At 36.7% G+C, this 20,366-nt stretch overlaps 1 protein-coding gene across 7 annotated transcripts in view; it reads left to right on the top strand.

The window, feature by feature from the left end:
• The window catches only part of ADAMTS6 (ADAM metallopeptidase with thrombospondin type 1 motif 6), a 158,704-nt gene that overhangs the window by 81,757 nt on the left and 56,581 nt on the right, over positions 1-20,366 (top strand). For all 7 annotated transcript variants that reach the window (XM_069777017.1, XM_069777019.1, XM_069777016.1 and 4 more), the window contains 2 exons: positions 2,965-3,106; positions 14,739-14,846. In XM_069777017.1, coding sequence (XP_069633118.1) covers positions 2,965-3,106; positions 14,739-14,846 — 250 coding nt within the window. The remainder of the gene's footprint in view (positions 1-2,964; positions 3,107-14,738; positions 14,847-20,366) is intronic.

The raw sequence follows: 20,366 nt of genomic DNA, 5'->3' as shown, positions 1-20,366 counted from the left end.
CTGGAAAGGTTATATGGTCGTTGGCCTGTCTTCATCCTTTGCACAGCTTTGGTGAAACCTTTCATTACCAATGGAAAGTCCCTGGTTTTATTAATGTGTTTTATAACACATGCTATTGCATTTCCAAAATACTTCAATTCACACAATACAGTATCAGGTTCTCACAGTAAGTGTGTAAAATGTGTCAGTTGTCTTCAACTACTTGAGAGAAATAATAGAACTGAAGCAGAACAAAAGAGAGAAACAAATTTTCACTCTGCGAGGTGGTGATGTAGTGTAGCTAGTAAGTGGATGACTGCTTAGTAGTCTTTTTCTTGCTTTTTTACTGCTACAACATGTCATGGTTTAACCCCAGCTGGCAACTAAGCACCACGCAGCTGCTCACTCACTTCCCCCAACCCAGTGGGATCAGAGAGAGAATCAGAAAGAAAAAGGCAAAGACTCGTGGGTTGAGATAAGAACAGTTTAATAGGACAGAAAGGAAGACAATAATAATGATGATAATAACAATAATAAAATGACAATAATACTAATAAAAGGATTGGAATATACAAAACAAGTGATGCACAATGCAGTTGCTCACCACTCGCCGACCGATGCCCAGTTAGTTCCCAAGCAGTGATCGCCCCCAGGCCAGCTCCCCCCAGTTGATATACTGGACATGACGTCACATGGTACGGAATATTCCTTTGGCCCCTGGTTGTGTCCCCTTGCAACTTCTTGTGCCCCTCCATCCTTCTTGTTGGCTGGGCATGAGAGGCTGAAAAATCCTTGACTTAGTATAAACACTAATTAGCAACAACTGAAAACATCAGTGTGTTAACAACATTCTTCTCATACTAAATCCGAAACACAACATTATAGTAGCTACTAGGAAGAAAATTAACTACCCCAGCCAAAACCAGGACAAACAATATTTCACTATGGTGAAAATCCTGTCATTAGAGCAGAGGAGGCATATTTTTGTATTTCGTACTAGGTTTTTTATTTACATTTCTGCAGTTATATGTCATGTAGAGTAGGTATAGACTTTAATTTACAAGTTTGATGAATTTAAATATTTAGATCTGATTCTGTAATTTAATCCGTGCAGGGCCACAAATGCCTATGGAGAGAGTCATCAAAGGTAATGAGGGTTGTTAAATTCTGTGCCCATGGCTGTCAGTTTACAGGATCACAGTTTACAGACCAAACTCTGCACTATTGAAATCTATGAAAATGTTCCCATCAATGAATACTAGCTCAAGCTGATGTCAAATGCTGAACTTCCCACTGTTGTTTAAGCAACGTTCCTATCTGAAGTTTGATCCAGACAATGCAGAAAAATCAGATTGTATTTGAGTTATTTTCATATTGGTATTATTAACATGTACTCCTCATACATGCAAAATACAACACTGAAATATTTCAAAAGAACGTATGATAGTTTCCCAGCTGCTGCTATTAGAAAATATATATGCTTGCAATAATTAAACCTGGAATAAGGGGGCAAGTACATTATTTTGTATGCCAGAACCACACAGTTGATATTTTAAAGGTAGATTTCAGCTGGGGTGTGGGGATAGGGTGTGTGTGCAGGTGAATCACACTCAATTCATTGGGATTAGTAACCAAATGTAATTTTTTTTTCTGTACTTACTTAGTTATTGCCTTAGTTGCTGTTTGCCTGCTTCTGAAATGGTTGGCAGTTGTTTGTTTCCTTGTTTTTCCAAAGGCTTTATTACAGTATTTCAAAGGATTGAATAAAATAGGGTTAAAATGAGAACATAAAATGTGTAGTTAAAGGAGGCTTTTTGCTCTTTTTTCGTCTGCAGATGAAAAGTTTAGAAATTTGGAGATCTCCAAAAAACAGTGTAGAACATTCACTTGGGAAATTATGTTCCTTTGGCAAGGTGCATGGAAAAGATTTGGAAAAAAACCCATAAGTGCTGGCAAAATTTGTAGGAATGTTGGAAAAAAATTTAAAGTGTTGGCATAAGAATTCTTTAAAAATCCTCACTTATTCACATGTGAAATGAAAGTAAAAAAGCATCTGTCCTCTTATGCACACTGACTAAATAAAACTGAATAATTATATTTAGCAAAGTACAAAGTTTTCTAAACAGAACTCTGTCTGCTTTTGGCATTCTTTGTTATTTATTCCACTACACTAAAATACTGTGGTTGAATATGGGCATATTTTGGAAAAAAAAACCACCAACCACCAAAGAAAACACTGAATATAAAAGAAGAAAATATTAAAGTTTTCAAAGATGATGATCTTATTTCTAACATGAAAATTTTAAGACTAAATATTATTAATGCAATAGAAAAGATCTTGGATCCATACAAATTTTTTCACTCACCTTAGTATAGGTAAATTTGAAGATCCTGCAGAATTTTTAGCAATGTAACTATTTTGTTCACTCATATGGAAGAAAAGCATGGATGTTAAGGTCCTAATCCTATAAACGTTTAGTCATATTGAAATTTAAATGTGTTTTACATAAACCAATTGCACTGCTCATATCTATAAGATTGTACTTAGCTGTTTGAAGGATCAGAAGGGTCATCAAGAATTGTAAGCTGAATTTCTTTTATTTGCTTAATTTGTTTATTTTTCATTCTATGACCAAATGTAGCTATTCTTCAGTGAAAACAAATAGGAATCTTAAAACAAAAATGAAAATCAGTCTTGTGTGGCTCAGAAATTATCGCACTTTAAAAAAGGATAGTATATGAAATCTATTTCACAATCTAAAATAAGCATTTTTGTTAATAATGATGAAAAATTATTTTAGTCTCTTAATTCCCTCTAATTATTTTTTCTTTTTACTATGGGTGTACCATCTTACTGTTTGTTTATTGCAATCATATTTGTTTCACACCCAGTGCTGTTAAAATTAAGAGCTAGATACATTATATCATTACTGTGATTTACAGCCAGTAGAATTCCTAATTGATTTGGTCCTTTATGTTGAACAGTTCGGGCCGTGGTACTTGCCTTGATAATGAGCCTCCCAAGCGTGACTTTCTTTATCCAGCTGTGGCCCCAGGTCAGGTGTATGATGCTGATGAACAGTGTCGCTTCCAGTATGGAGCAACATCCCGACAATGTAAATATGGGGTAAGAAGTCTTAATCCTTATGCTGAGTGTTCTGCTTAGTCATTTGTATATATTCCTTTATAACATAAATCTTTAGTTAGATGCAGTAGTGGGCTACAGATTTCCCATAGCATGTCTGGTGCCATCATACATAAGCAAAGGGTACATTTTAGTCCTTATGCTGCATCTTTTGCCTGAGTCATTTGTACTGTACACCAAAATGTGTGGGTAGCAATGAGCTGGGGAAAACATACTTTAATTTTAGGAAAAAAAGGAGCCCAGAACACTTGATTCTGCTCCTTGTAAAGTGTACTACAGAATTTTCCCTGATTTCAGTTAAATGAGATCAGGTTCATGTTGTATTAATCTTGAAACATGAAATCTATTGTGTTGGCTTTAACTTTTCAATTTAAAGCTTTATTTTGAAATTAATTTTGTACTTGTATTGATTTGTCAGGTCTGGTTTTCTTTTTTTTTTTCTGACATTGAGTTTATTCTTTCTCACATTGTTCAGATCTCTTTCTAGAAAGATGATACATGGTTATGGGAACAGAGGAACATGAAGCTAGGTAGCTGAATAGAATGCTGAATAGCTAAGCAGTAGCAAAGCTTTCGCTGCAAGTACCAGTGTGCAATAATTAAGGTAAATAAACTTACAGTAGCAGTAAAAACCTGCACATTTAGGCCTTTATGCAATAAATTTATAAATATTTGCTTAAAATCTTGCAGCCCAAAGTATGTAGTAAAAGGATGCATTCTGCTGTGCTTGTTACCAAATAATCAGCTGAGACTAAATTAAATAAACCTGAAAAACATACCTAGTGGTTTAAAAGTAAATAGTTTTAATAATATTTTAAATTTTAGATTATTCAAATAAAACAGTGTAATCATTGGATTTATACTCCATTTACTTCTTTAAAGGCTAGCTACAAAGAAAGTCCATTTTTAATATCCCTGGGGGTGATAAATACAATATTATTCGTGGGATGCCTCTTTGGCAGATCACATTGTGCAAAGGATTTAAAAGCTGTATCTAGCTGGCTGACTAGCTCACTGAGTCTTCTACTCCTGATCCCTCATCAAACCTCTTTTGGCCTTTATTGTTCCTCTTTAAGTTCTCACTTCCCACCACTGTTCTTTAAGCGCCCTGTTTCCTGTCACTACATCTAAGTCATACCTTTTTTTTTTTCCTTACAAATTCTCACCACATGCACTCTTTTATTTTCAGACTAAGGAAATCTGCAGGTATTTAATCCATGATTTATAGCACAGCCTCTGGAGATATACTGCATTTTAAATTAAACTGGAAAGTTAATAATGTGCAAAACCTGGCTTTTCCACATTATGTTATTTTTTTTCAAACACTGTTAAACTATGTAATCATTGTTATGATGATCACGCTGCACAGTACACCTTCTTTCTTAAGCCAGTTTCTAAACCACAAACAATTGGATGTAATGAAGATGTGTAGGTAATCTTGGCTTTCTGCCTTCTGCTTTTTGTTTTGAAGTTTTTGTTGGGATTCCCTTACAGTTACAAAAGAGGTTGATGCTTAATTGAGGCAATAGTTAAAGGAAGTTATGTCTTCATGTGACATTACCAGTCCTCTGAAGTGGTAGTGTATTGTGTTCCGTCAGCGTGCGATCAATGTGAGCATAACTTGTAAGTGCTCAGAAAAAAGCCCCTATTTTTAATAACCTATTATGAAAGATTCAGACTGCATTTATTAATATAACAGGTTATTGTAAAAGTCTGGTAATATCCACTCTAAGAAATTATACGCATTTAAAATAGCATCTACATTTAAAAATACTATCTGCCATGGCCATAATGCTCTGAAAATGCGATCATGATTATGATTGTACAGATTTCAAGTCATAGTTTTGAAGGGGAAAAAAAAGTATTTGGAAGCGGGTAGTGCAGATGGAAAATATCCACACAAGAAAGACCTATTCATGTATGAAAGGGCTTTTAGAACTGAGTAGTGGAACTAGATCTAAATACCAGGAAAAGCTATGTTGAATACTCTGCTCAACTCTTCCATTATCAAAAGTAAACAGTCAGTGCTTTGGATATTCCTATTTGATGTACTGTTCACATGAAGTTCATTAGTAGTTCATTGATCTTACTCTAACAGACACGTGCAACTATGGATGGTAAAACATAGTAAAAATCCCTGATTAACAGTGGACCTAGTTTGTATACTAATGTCTTTCTAGCACTCCTTTTAGACCTTTTTATATGAAGTTTCTGGTAAAAAAGGGGTAGAGCAGGTTTTCCAACATGGGGTTTAGTGACCCAGAGGGAAATAAATTCTAAACCAAAGGGAAATCTCAGAGAAAATTGCTTGACTTTTTCTCTGCTCATGTTCTTCACTGATTTGTGATGGCGTGACATGACAAGAGAAACAGCTGAACTCTCAAATCAAAGGCCAAAAAATTACAAGCCTCCTTTGGGCTCTGATGTTGCTGTCTAGATAGTTGGTGTTTTTGAAGTAACTTGGAAAATTTTCATGTTCTTTCAGCTTTGGAATACTGTCACAGTGTCTTACCTTTAGAAAAATTACCTCTTTCAACCATCTATCTTTAATATTAATCTATGTTCATTGCCTTTTCTCCCATAGTTCCTCATCCATTCCCTCTGTATATTATTTTAAACTGTTTGTTGCTTTTGATCATAGATCATGTCCTAATCCTGCAGAGAATTTTGCACATTTAAGTACCTGAAGCCTTTCTCTTCTCACTTAGGAACTTGAAGTTAAATACCTGGAGAGGTGTTTGAACAATTAAGGCATCAGACCTAAAGCACTAAAGGGGCTGCAAGTTTCTGCCTTTTTGTATGTGTGTTTACTGACAAGGAGCCAATTTGACCTTAAAAGGAGCTCTTTGGTAGTTGTTTTGAAACTATTTTAAGTACTAGACCTATTTAAACTGTTTAGTCACTTATGGTTCCAGCAAAAGTATTGTGGATATTGGTCAGATTTCCCTTATTGTTCAGCACGTTAAGTCGGACAAGAATTCAAAGAGAGGATTTAGCCCTTTGAGCTGAGTAAATAAAACGACATCTTAGCAACTAGACAGTGATCCTTCTAATGTTACATGTGCATTATTCTTTGTACTATACTTTCCACCATTTCTGATATGAGGGCAATTTTAGAGAATTTAAGTGAAGAAATAGATACTGTGAATAAAGAATTGAGAGGCAATGCCTCAAGCTACTTAAAATATTTCATTTTTAAGTTACACTTTCAGATTCAGGAAAATATTAGATTTATGACTTACAGTGAGCCAAATTGTAATGGTGGAAATTTTACCATATAATACTGATGCATAGCTTTTTCCTAAAGGCAATACATGCTTTCAGGTATCTTGCTGGATTCACTGCAGTGGGAGATTTTAAGGTTGTTAGGAACAGTGCTAGTTCCTGTTCATTTATGTAGCTACTGGGTATGCTACATCTTCTAGGGTGATGCAGTGTGAATTCTCTTCTGCTGATTGTCAAGTGTGTCTCAGTTCTTTGCTCTGTTTGTATGCCAGTTCCCCTGATAGTTAAGAATCTTTTTCAATCCTTTTGTTTAGGTGAGTGTAAGGAGAACTTTTTTCATTGACTCCTTGCCTCCTTAACCTTTGAGCATCTGCCTAATAACAGTTGGCTGTTGTCTGTCTCTGGGTTAGCTCAGGAAAGAATTCCAGTCTTGACTTTGAATTTCTCTGTTTTATGAGTTTAAAGAATACCTGGTATATGCTTGACTGTAACTTACAGATTTTGTGGTTCAAAATATTGCTTTGCTTTAGAGCTGGTCCCCACATTTTTAGGACAGAGGTTAAAACCTCAGACATTTTAATAGCAGTTAATACTTTATGCATACGGTTGATACTGCTGTGGTGCATTTTATGATCTTTGAAGCTGTTGGCTGCTAGCATGCATTTCAGAGATAATGCCTTAGAATTATTTGGGGTTTTTTTTGCATTTTATGCTTTTCCACCATCATTGGTGTCAGTAAATAAAGGAGACAAACTCTCCTTTCCTTTGCATACATGGCTTCACTGAAATCACCAGGACCACTCTCTGTATTTCACACTAGAGTTTAACACATCAGGTAATGTATTTTAGCTGACGACAGGTAGCTCTCTTCTTCGTCGTGGTCTTATGTTTGCAATTAAGTTCTCCAGTTTGGCAACAAAAATAGCTTTAAACTCAAATACCAGTTTTTATTCGTATTTTGTTAGTGCGTTTTGGAAGGCAGAGCTCAAGCTATGAACTTACTGCTTGCAAACAGGCAGAATGAAGATACATTCTCAGAATAAGGAGTCCTCCTGCTGCCTTCAGTAAGTCCCGTGTGTTAGTTGTCTCTAGGAAGTTTTTAATTACTTGTGGGGAGTGGCCATAAAGTTAATTACCATTAATGGGAAGTTGCTGGGAAAGTGTCAACTACAGAAGTACAGGACATGCATTTGTCAGACAGAATAGTTTAACTGAATTAGTAGTGACCAAAACAAAACAGCATTGGTCAGCTAACTTTCAAAACCAGGAGAGTAAACAAATTGCTATACACAATGGTTCTACAATGTTTCTTCTAGGGCAAAATAGCCTGAATTGCAATTGACCCTTGTAATCAGGTGATAGAAACCTCAATGTTACTGAATTAAACTGTCACTTTTTTCATGAAACACTGATGTGATTTACTCCAGTCAAATAAAGAGGTATTAAGCTTGATGTAGGGTTTTTATAGGAAGGTGGAAGCAGATTCTGGAAGCTGTTTTTTCAGAAGGAAAGGCAGAGAAGCTACTGGTCTATCTGTGCACCAGAACTACCAGTTCCCTTTTGTTCCCTCACCTGTTGATATTATGACAAGGATTGTGCATTCAGCTGAATCTGTACATAGCACTTAGTAACTCTCTGAAAAGTGACTTTTTTTTCCCCAGCTTCATACATCATACCATGGCTAAGTCACTTTATACCTGGTATTTGTTAGCAGACCATGAGTGGTTCAATCAGTTAGATTTGTATTAATGCTGCTCACAAATTGGTGTTAAAAGGATGTGTAGGTGAAGGGAGGAATTGAAGATCCTGGTATTATACTCTGTCATTTTTATCAACCTTTCCATTCTTTTTTATTTCATTAGAGTCTTGCCAGTCAAGTGCAAAATCTCTCATTACTATTGTGAAGGCCTTTTGCATTTAGAATGATCAAAGTTTTGAGCTTTTCTTCTGTAAGGACTTACAGTATTGTGCTGTAATTGAGAACATTTGAAACACTTTCAGCTTTATTCTTAAAGTGAATTTTGTTCCCTCTTTTTTTTTAAGATTAGGATGTGTGTAGCCAAGGGAAATCCCAGAAGTTTTCCTCTTTTTGAAGCCTAAAGTAGTTTTACATCCTTTTTGTATCTTTTTCAAACAAGTTCCTGTAGTCCCCTTTCTTCTTTCCTAGGATATCTTCTCTCCAAACCCTCTTCCTCTCCTCCCCGCCCTTTCTCTCCCCCCCTTTCTCTCCCCCCCTTTCTCTCCCCCCCTTTCTCTCCCCCCCTTTCTCTCCCCCCCTTTCTCTCCCCCCCTTTCTCTCCCCCCCTTTGTCTCCCCCCCTTTGTCTCCCCCCCTTCCTCTCCCCCCTTCCTCTCCCCCCCTTCCTCTCCCCCCCTTCCCTCCCCCCCCTTCTCTCCCCCCCTTTCTCTCCCCCGCTTTCTCTCCCCCCTTTCTCTCCCCCCCTTTCTCTCCCCCCCTTTCTCTCCCCCCCTTTCTCTCCCCCCTCCTCTCTCCCCCCTTCCTCTCTCCCCCCTTCCTCTCTCCCCCCTTCCTCTCTCCCCCCTTCCTCTATCCCCCTTCCTCTCTCCCCCTTCCTCTCTCCCCCTTCCTCTCTCCCCCTTCCTCTCTCCCCCCTTCCTCTCCCCCCCCTTCCTCTCTCCCCTCCCCCCTCTCCCCCTTCTCTCTCCCCCCTCCCCCCTCCCCCCTCCCGCCCCTCTCCCCCCTCTCCCCCCCTCCCCCCTCTCCCCCTCTCCCCCTCTCCCCCTCTCCCCCTCTCCCCCCTCTCCCCCTCCCCCTCTCCCCTTCTCCCCCCTCCCCCTTCTCCCCCCTCTCCCCCCTCTCCCCCCCTCTTGCCCTCTCTCCCTCTCTCCCCCCTCTCCCCCCCCTCCCCCTCTCCCCCTCTCCCCCCCCGCCCCCTTCTCCCCCCTCCCCCCTCTCCCCCCTCTCCCCCCCTCTTGTCCTCTCTCCTTCTCTCTCCCCCTCCCCCCCTCTCCCCCCTCCCCCTCTCTCCCCCTCTCCCCCTCTCTCCCCCTCTCCCCCCTCTCCCTCCCCCCTCTCTCCCCCATCTCTCCCCCCACCCTTTCTCTCTCTCCCCCTCCCCCCTTTCTCTCTCTCCCCCTTTCTCTCTCTCCCCCCTTCTCTCCCCCTTCTCCCTCTCCCCCCCTTTCTCTCCCCCCCCCTTCTCCCCCCCTTCTCTCTCTCCCCTCTCTCCCCCCTTCTCCCCCCCCCCCCCTTTTATCTCTTGCTCTCTCTTTCTCCCCTCTCTCCCTCTCCCTCCCTCTCCCCAGACATAACACCAATGTGCCTGGATCTTATGAAAGCTGTTTAAAAAGTGCAAGGGGAAGCTGGTGATCAAAGCAGGAGGAGTGCATTAGATGATAGTAGAAGCAATAATGAGATTCCAGATACTGGAATGTGGTTTGAATAAAGATGAGATAGGTTGCATGGGTTTGAAAGGGAAGATGCTACTTGGAGGTGATTGATCTTGTGGGGCTTCTGTAGTTTCCATAAGGTTCACATAAGCACCCAATATTTAGGAAAGAATGCTGGTAACATAATACGAATGTACGACTTAAGCTTTGGATTCTGTTTCACATTCTTTCAGCATGTTGTGATTCATAACATGCTGCACCACTTAATGAGCATTTGGTAGTGGAGCACTAAAATGGTAACTTTTGGGTGCTTATCTGAACTAAACTTTGAACCTTCTGAAGTTCACCCATAATTACAGTCTCCTAGTTTTTAATTGTGTTGCCAGCAGTATTTCAGCAGTGGGGCTGAATATACCTAGGTTGATGCTTTTCAGGTCTGACTTGTAAGTTACAATTCAAGCTAATTATTTTTATGCTCTATTTTAGCAAATGCTCATCAAGAGGTGCAGCATATTACAGATTAAACATGCTGAAGTAACATAAAATTCTAATTAACATTTTAAAATTGTATGAACAAAAAAATGAAACTCCCAAATTATCATAGTTTAATACGCATTGTGAATGTATTTCCCATCTTATTTTTTTTATTATGGGCCAAACTGCTAACTTTTGTTGGAGACTCATTAGTGTTGAAAACATTAAGAACAGCACAGCAATTTGATCTTTGCTCTTATTACTGAGTTGTCATTGTGCTGTATTGTTACCATTTATGATGATTATGATATAGGATGCTTAGATGTTACATAATTTGAAATGCCTATAAGTAACTCTGCATGACACAACAGAAGAAGGCTCCATCATTGATAACACTTAGGCAAAAGGAAGGTAATTTGATTTGCTGTTTTTTTTCTCTAGATGGGTTCAGCTTTGTTTAATTTACTGCAAATACAAGCATCCGAATTCCAAACTGAAGTCATGGAGCCCTAAGATACACCGTTACAGGTTGTCATCTATCTTGTCTTGATCTTGTGAAAGGCCTCAGCTTCAGTTTATGTTTCCTGGATTTTACAACACTTTCCCTTGTTTGCTTTACAAATTAGTAGTTAGTAAATCCACACATTTGGAGACCAACTTTGAGGTCATTGATTAATTTTCAGATTATGCTTCTTTCTCTCAGTTTCAGTAAATTATTCACACAAATTTAAGGTTGGCAAAAAATATGTTAGCTTCATCCTGTGTCTGCTAATGAAGAAAAGGCTACCCTATAGGGTCACCATATGTTGGTGGGTGGGGGCGGGTGGGTGGGTGTGCGTGCATGCGTGTGTGCGTGTTAGTGTGAAAAAAAGCGGTATACTTTCTACTAGTGATTTTGGGCCTGGCCTTTCCAGGGCAGTTCCTCACATGTTTTTAAGGCTGCCTTATTAAAAACAGTTGCTTAGAGATGTTACAGATAGGATGGTGGTAGTAAGGAAATAGCTCTAATCAGTAACTATGAAACTAAGGTAGTACCATGTATAGGGTTGAGCTGGAGAAGAGAAAGCATTATGCACCTTAGTCAGAATTTCTCTGTTAACTTTCCAAAATAAGCTGAAAATAAAGAAGACATAGCCATAGGAGTACCTGGTATAATTCCATTTTCATTTAATGAAATAACAGCATAGATGGATTTTCCACTTTTTTTTTAGATATCTTATTTGCTTTCAAATGACTATTAATGTTATTCTTCATTTCATGTACAGGGTGATGGAGAATGTACTTCAGATTCTATTCTTTCTTCTAAATGCAAAACAGCAGGGGAAAATAAACAACTTCTTAAATAAGTTTGGCTATATTTAAAAGAAATTACAAAAATACTTTAATTTCTTGTTTTTAATATGAATTACTTCTACAAGTTGATACATTGTGTTATTTTAGTTAATAAATCCTCTGTGTTTTGCATAGTTTTCCATAAGGAAATATTCTGTTGATTTTGGGATATTGTATGTCTGTCTGAAACAGAACTCCTTTCTGATTTAAGCAGAGGTTTTTGCTCAAATATTAATAGTATGATACAGCCTGTAGTATTTTTACATTACTTTCATTTTGTCTTTAGGGATTTACTGAGGCAAACTCCTGCTGAAATTAAGGTCTCAATAAGGGACTACCAGACTATGTCAGTAATAATATCTAGTTTTGATATAGTGCTTTTCATTCTATCTCCCAAAACAATTTAGGAAGAAGGAAAATATTTTTCTCATTTTGTGGAGTAGGGAGGTGAGCTAACATGTGTAGAATTATCCTGGAAACAGATGAATGACTAAAATAGTTTTCGAGTGCTGTATCCATTAATTCACAGAGTTCAGCTGATTATTTGTTTGGAATTAAAAAGTCTGGGTGATGTTAGTGCAGTGAATTTGGAAGAGTATAGTGCCGTGAAGAATCCTGAGTATACAGAAAGAATCCTATTGGAAGGAAATTGTAAAATACTTTCGTTTATGGATACCTTAGCCTGGCAATGAAATACATGTTTTAATTATTACTTCCCCTTACATGTTAATATATAGATGTTATACTTGTATAGGCATATCGAAAGTGAAATTCTGCATGTAAACTCTGGAGCACAAACCAGAATTCTGGATTGAAATCACCCTGAAATATAGGTATTTTCAAATTCCAGACTGTTATCCAGGTCTGGTTTTTTACTTCTGTCTATATTGGAATGGTTGAAATCTTTGTTTCTTAATGCAATTGAATTTTTGGCTTTTCAGAACATTGAACCAACTTCACAAAGTCAGCACAGCTATTAATTTAAAGATTTGAACTTGATCAGATGCAAAATCAACACAAGGTCACAAGCAGAATCGTCACAGTCTGACACTTTTAATTATGATTTGACAACGTAAACCACACATGAAACATGAGCAAGTAAATTACACTGATTTTGCTCCAAAAAATGAGCAAGTAAATTAAATGTAAAACTAAATAAGGCAGGATTGTGACAGGTGCACCTCACACTGTGTCTGAAAGGAACCAATTTTAGGTTTTCACTTTGAAATCCATACTGCATTGAACTTTGGATTCATAATTGATTTAGAAGTGAATTTTATTTAGTGTTGAATTTTAACATCATAATGGCTGTGGAATTTGTGATCTAGTTAGATTTTTCAAGGATCTTTGTGATGTGTCTTCTGTTCTTTCCCTGTTCTATTTGATATTTTGAACCATATATTTATTTGTGAGTGTGTATCTTAATCTGAAAATTTTATCAGCTGAGTGGCAAAAGCAAGTGTTTTATTCAGAGATTTAAGTAAGTAAATATTTATACTGTTTGCATTTCTTCAACAAGAAATTATAATCTGAAAAGTAAGGTAGTTCTACACTGGCTGCAGTGTGCTTTCACAACTGGCATTATTTGTCCTAAAAAGAGTCTCATCAATTTGCTTAAGTTTTCATAGAGCCACCCACCAAATAGGACAAAATAGCTTAGGCCTAATTGTCAAAAATGGGATGGAAACTCCAAAAGTCATCAGTACTCATTCCTCATCATTTCAGACCATTCTAATATGGTATGTTTTTAAAGGATATTTAAAAAGATACCTTGCTTCTACTAGTCATGAAACTAAATACACTGTATTAACAATCCTGCAAGAATGGCACCAGCTGATTTTAAACTTGGAAAAGAATTTGGCATTATTCAAGAAAAGCTTGTACTGTTGAACTGTTACTGCACCTGCTAGCAACTAATGTATAAATAAATCCATTTATATACGCAGTACAATGCAAGCAACATGAATCTTAGGGTGAAACTTTCAGTTGTTCCTGTTGATGTGTATAGAAAAGATAGCCTAGGTGCCAGATACTCATTCATTTCCTCAGAGAAAAGTGAACTTCAGGGGGGTGCCTAATAACTTTAATTTACTCATACTGTCTTTTCCTTTTTGCTCTTTGTACCAAGATTCAGCCATAGAATCTGTACAAGGATTATTTGTAGGATATGATTTCAAGGAGCAGTTAAATAAAATGAAATAGCAATGACTATCATAAGATCATTTTAAAGATCTGAGTATCTTTCAAATTTTAAAAAATACTTAGAAAATATCTATAAGCAGGTTGTAAAATCTTGCACAGATCTCAAAGTAATACAACAAAGATTATCATGTAAGGCTTTTACTGTAAAAGCAAAACACTTCTGATTCCATTCTGCATACAGAGCCGAATCGAAGGGCAACTAAAGCAACTATGAAGATTTCAAGTGTTCAGCCAACTTTGGATCATGTCTATATTACAAATTTAAACCCTTAGATAGTTTTAACAATGAATCTCCGATGTCAACAAAACTAATTTAATTTAAATGAGTAACTGTGCAAAACCAAATGAGAAAATATGGTAGGAAAAAAGCTGATTTGAAAACCTGTGTTTGTTTAACACTGACAACATAGGAAAGTAGGGTAGTCTAAATCATTTATGAAATATCAGCCACAAATCTAAAAAGCCTAAAGGAAATATTTTAGTACATAGCTCCATTTGCACTAAATACACATGCACTGGTTTGGTAGGTGTTACAGGAGAGGAGTGCAAGTAGTCTGAGCTCACAAACTTTGGTTTTAACTAAAGGAAACAAAAATAATTGATGCCATTTCGTATTTCAAAATTATTAGTATCCTTTTACCATGTAATTTTGAGGCAGATAATGACAGTAATGGAGTAGCACATCTGAAGACTACTTTTACAGCAACACTAAAATATACTAAGACCAATATTAGCACTAATCAAGAAAAAAGCAGCTATAAAATGTTACTTGCATGGCATGTGTGAAAAACGCATTCTTGTAGTCTACAATTTGATGCTTCCAGAATTTTTTTGGGCAGAATATTCTTAGTTAAAATATGGTGGCTTTGGAATTGCTCCAGAGTATTTCACAACCATCTATAGATTTATCTCATCAGCCCACTTCTTAATAGTCTCTATTCAAAACAAATCTGTGTATATGTGTGTGTATGAGGACTGGAAGCAATTTCAGGCTTCTATTCTGATCAACTTGCTTCTGCCGTCTTTCCTAGGAAGTGTGTAGAGAGCTCTGGTGCCTCAGCAAAAGTAACCGCTGTGTTACCAACAGCATTCCAGCAGCTGAAGGTACTCTTTGCCAAACAGGGAGCATTGAAAAGGGGGTGAGTACAAATAATTTATTGTTTGAAGAAGCAGTTTATTGTTTAAAGACTACAGGAAGAAAAAACTAGAAAATTAAAGTACTTATGAGCAATCATAAAAGTTCAAAAAAAGAGTTATTATTTCAGAATACATTTGCATCCTAATGGAAGTGTCCTACAGAATTATTTCACAATTATTTTATATATGTAATTTAATAAAACATTTATCCTCAGTATAAAATTCTATTGCCTGGATCAAAAAAAGCCCTGTTACATACTCTATTTTTTGAGTAATTTTTCTAAAAACTCTTTAGTTTAATCTTTATTAAATTTTATAGCACTCTTCCATAAAGGACTGTTACAACTCTAGATCTGGCATGGACTTTGAAAATGTGTAACATAGATCTACAGCCTGAATTGTTGTTTTGTTAGAAGATAAAAACATCTTTATTCCTTCAGGTATAAGCTGAATCATACAAGCATATAGAAAAGATGTTGCATTAATAAAAGGGTTTTCTAAAAGCCCCTATTGCCCAGTGACCTTTCTGTTTTGACTTTGAATTTTTCTTTTAGTATTAAGTTATGCTTGCATAACTGTTTAGCTTTAAAGGACTTTGTTGTGCAGCCTGATAAACTCTTCTACCTAACTGAAAAGTACAAAAAGTCAATGTTGCAATAGATAAGTCTACTGCTACTATATCTGTCTGAACACGTGAATTTTGATCTTAAAACAATGTCTGTATTATCAGTAGTTTCAAAGTTCTGAAACTTAATTTTAGATAAGAATAGTAAAAGAGTGTTTGTCAATTACAAAGCAAAATCTGTACAGATCTTAAAGAGGAGAGAAAAATATTTTAATTATTAATTTGCAGGACATGTACTGGGGAAAAAGTGAATTCCATATGCCTTTTTTCAAGATAATACATTTTATGCAGGTTTGTACAAAGTGAAGAGAGCTTATTATTCTAAACAATTTCCGGTATCTGTCCAAGAGTTGCTGCATCTGTCCATAAGATTTACTACTCCAGATTGGACTTTTTCCTAACAATGACTACTGACATCTATTCTCATTCTGACTTTTGCCATGCTAGCTGGGCTAGTTTCAACAAAGATTACACTGCATTTTGACTTGCAATCTGATGTTTAAACAAAAAGAATGAAAGCTTTTGGTCAGCTGTCACAGTTTATTAATGCTTGTTGATGGCTACATTCAGGGCCCATGACCTACTATCGTTCTGATGACTTTTCCATGCTGAGTTTGGAAATATTGGTAAACCATGTTAAATAAATTCATTGAAGGGGTCATTAAAAAAAATAGAGTGCTTAGAGTTAGCCAATGAAAATAGAGACAACTTCGCATTCTACCAAAAATGTTACCTTTTATTAGAGTAATAGAAAATGTTAGAAGCCCTACTCTTAAATCAACAGTATAGGTTTATTTTGGAACAACCACTCCTTGTCAATGACAAGGAGCAATTTACCTCAATTAATATTTTTTAAACCATGAGACTGTAATGAACAGGTTGAGATGTTTTAAGACACTGTTGCTGTGTCCACTTGCCAGAGGCTTTAATCAGTTTGCTCTCTACAAAACATCTTTTTCCAGTCATCAGTATCTTGTTCCATCATTGGATTTTAGAGGGAAATGAGAGAATCCGTACTGTTTTACAAAGGTAAACTGTTAATGCCTGTTAACAGCAGAGAATTGTATCTGTAAACTACAGCTTCAAAAGTTCTTGTAAATTAATAGTTCCTGATAGCAAAAAAACAGAAAACATGAGCTCTTTCCAAATGTGTAGTTTCCTTTACCACACACTAAGGAGTAAATAATAGGTTACAATTCTATAACACTTAAAAAATTGTTGTTGTTGTTGTTGTTGTTGTCATAACATTTATATTGCAGTCATGCTTAAAGGCCACAACTAAATTAGGCCCTATTTTGCTGGGCTCTGTCCAAATATATAATAAATGACATTCCCTGCTCTAAAGGCCGAACAAGATCTCAGAGTACTTCATCATATCTGGAGGGTCAGTTTCTGCTTTTTAGTTACACTGATGTAAATTCGGTGTAACTGTTAACTCAAAGCAAAATTTGATGCAGTATACATTAATATCTTATTGGCAGAGTTGGGAGGGATTTCTACAGTTAAAATGGCCTAATACTCTATTATAAAACCTTCTTTCAGTTGCTTATATAAACCTGCCAAACTTTTAACTCTTTGGGTTGAAATTTTCCACAGTAGATATCTGCTTAAGCCTGAAGGTTTTTGGAGTGTTTTCCATAAAAGATACTCAGCTGTTTTCTGCATACAGGGAAAGAGAATAGAGTGGTTTCTTGCTACTGATGGAACTTGTACATCTGTTCTGTTTTGAAGCTTTAATATGTTCATGCTTTGGTGAAGGGTTTTACATATTGGCTGGGTTCAAAAAGGTACACTTTTTCCTAATTTGTAATAATAAACTTAAATATACATGAAGTTTCTCTCTGGCGTACCCAAAGATGTGTTTGTGAAGGTAAACTAATTGGTAGATTTTTTTAAAAGGCTCTGATGAGGAAATGGTGCATATAAAACAAGACAAAACTGATAGGAATGTTTATTTTGTCTTTGAATTTAAAGTAATAAAAAATGTAACCTCTTCTAACATCAGTGTTTAGATTCATGCTAAAGATGTAAGTGAGGGGCAAATGTGCAAAAAGTGAAAACACAGTGTGCTGAAAGGACAGTTTAAACAGCTAGATTATATGATGATTTAAGTTATTATTGGACATTAAGTTTTCTTGCAAAATAATTGTAGAAGCAATGACTGAAAATACATTGTTAAAATTGAGATGGCAAATTTAAATTGAATTAATCTTTTTTTTTTGCCCTTACAAAAGATTAAATCAATTTTCCTCAATATCAGAGTACTTTCTGTGTGAGCTTTCTAAAAGCGTACTATTGTAAATCTTAGTTCTGTTAAACAGCTAATATTAATATAAAAGTGATCTCAAATGTGCCACAATATCATGTTTTATTTTATTGTTAATGATCTCTATAAGAAAAATTTCAGACTGCTTACATTATTCACAGAGGTTTTTTGCACATTTTGTACATATTCTAATGCATCACCACTGTCTTTCTAGTGGAACTAATTGCAAGTTATTTGTTCAATGTTAGAGAAGAATTAACATTTCAGTTCTAAATCTTTCATGAACGATTGTTCTTTTAAAATAGCTGTCATCTCCTCTTGTTTATTCATATACTGGTTACTCAATAGTCCTTACTTCATTACAGCAGACGAGGTTGCTATAATCTGTGGAGGAAGCATATTTCTGTAATCCCTTTAGAAATAATGAAGATTTTGGTAATTTTTAATCACTCTGACAGGGATTCTGTGCATCACTGGCTTCTGGTGAAAGATAAATTTTCATTAGAAAATTAAGAAAAGACACTGAAGTGAGCAGTAAGTCCTCAGATTTAACTTCAGTAGAGGAGAAAACCCCAGCATTTAAGGAGTTTTTACAGGGGAATATGAGATTGTGGAAGACAATGTTTGAATGACAAAGGAAAATACAGAGTACAGGGATTTTACACAGCTTTGGAAAAATACACAGCATTGGTAAAATGCACATGCCTGTTGTATACGGTGATAATAATATAGAGTTAGGATGGTTTGCATGTTCTGTTTTGCGTATGTGATATTCTTGTGGGTTTAACTTTGAGTGTCTTTCATTTCTTAACTTTGATTTTGACATGTTTGTAATATATATAATGTATTTTTAATGAAATTGTTAGCATACGTTTTACAAGCATTTTAATTTTTAGCTTTTGACTAGCATTAGCTAACTGTTCATGTACTTGTGTGGCATTTTTAATAGAATGCTGCAAGGAGATTATTGTCTTTAGTTAATAAAATCATTATCACTTGATTCATCACTATAATGAGAAGATAACCAGAAGATTTTAGTCCCTCATGTGTTACATAAATAATTCATTCTCCATCATAATTTTACCATTAGAGGCATTGCAAAACAGTGTGCCATATGGATATATCTACGCTAGCTAAAAATGCACGTTCACTGTATGGACTGCATTATGTATTATGCAGACATTCAGTGATAGTCTGGATTTAAGAGAAGCTTCATACGAAGGGTACGTTCCTCTGATGGATGCCTGCTCATTGGCATAAACCTCTGATTTGCAAATTTAGAAGTCTTCAAGAAGGATAAACTCTCCTTTCCTCAGTACAACTCCATGAGACCTGGTGTCTTTGGGTTTTTTCCTGAAGAAGAGTGTGGTGGGTTGACCCCATCCAGTAGCTAGGCCCTCACCCAGTCGCTTGGTCATTACCCCCCAGGCATGGGGGAGAGAATCAGAAGGGCAAAAGTTAGAAAAGCTCATGGACTGAGATAGACAGTTTAGTAAGTGAAAGGAAAAGAAAGAAAAAGCGAACAAGACATCAAAGGCAATCAGTCACTACCTCCCACCAGCAGACTGTTGCCCAGCCAGTCTCTGAGCAGTGGCCGCTTTGGAAAGACCCCTACCCCCAGTTTTACTGCTGAGTATGATGTTATAGGGTATGGAATATCCCCGTGGTCAATTTGGGTCAGGTGTCCCTGCTGTGTCCCCTCCCAACCTCTTGCCTCCCCCCAGCCTGCTCACTTGCGTGGCAGGTTGAGAAGCCAAGAAAGCCTTGGTGGTGTGCAAGCAGTGTTCAGCACTAGCTAAAACATCAGTGCGTTATCCGCGCTGGTCACAAAACTAAAACGCAGCACCATACGGGCTGCTATGTCCTGGCCGGACATGGTAGAAGAGGCAATGTGTTTTGAACTTGATATGTAAAATACTCTGCCTTATCTTTTCTGTAGACACATTAATGCTTGGGTTTTGTCTCTCTAACTGATAGAGGATGAGGCTTATAAACAGAAATGTGCTGGATTGTAATAGCTGTGTTTTGAAGCAGGTACAGTGCATACAGAGGAAAGAGGTCATGGAGGACAAAAATGTTTTGAGAGGAGAAACAAGAATGAATGTGGCTAGAAAAAGAATGCTACAGGTTTCACTTATTAATGTGGAAATAACAAGGAAATATTATAATAAGGAAACTTTATATTAAATGCTAGCATGTGTTCGTATGCAAAACTATCTTGTATCTAGGTGCATTTGCTGATGATAAGCTACACATTTTAATATTACTGTATCATTTTAATGTACAGTCTTGAGAGCTACATACTTAGACTCTGACATGTTTGACAGTCTAGACGTACCTTTTATTCAAAATGAAATTTGTAATGAAAAAATAAGGATTTTTATTCATTTTCTTTAACACTCTCTACAATCCTCGTTCTTTCAAAGTCCTATTACTTTTTTTTTTTTTTCTGAGTAATGATTGAAGGTTAAATTCTCTTTACAGTTGCTTTCAGAAAAATCTCGAGTAATTCAGGTCATTGTGAATGCTTGTCTTTACTTGTTTATTTATGTCCCACATTGCTGGGACTAAGCCTGTAGATGAGCCTTAGGACTCGGGAGAAGAGAAAACCTGGCTTTGCTGTACCTATTA

Source organism: Haliaeetus albicilla, chromosome Z (assembly GCF_947461875.1).
Source record: "Haliaeetus albicilla chromosome Z, bHalAlb1.1, whole genome shotgun sequence".
NCBI classification, from domain to species: domain Eukaryota; kingdom Metazoa; phylum Chordata; class Aves; order Accipitriformes; family Accipitridae; genus Haliaeetus; species Haliaeetus albicilla.
The sequence above is the reverse complement of the archived record's forward strand: the minus strand, read 5'-3'. Positions and strand labels throughout refer to the sequence as shown.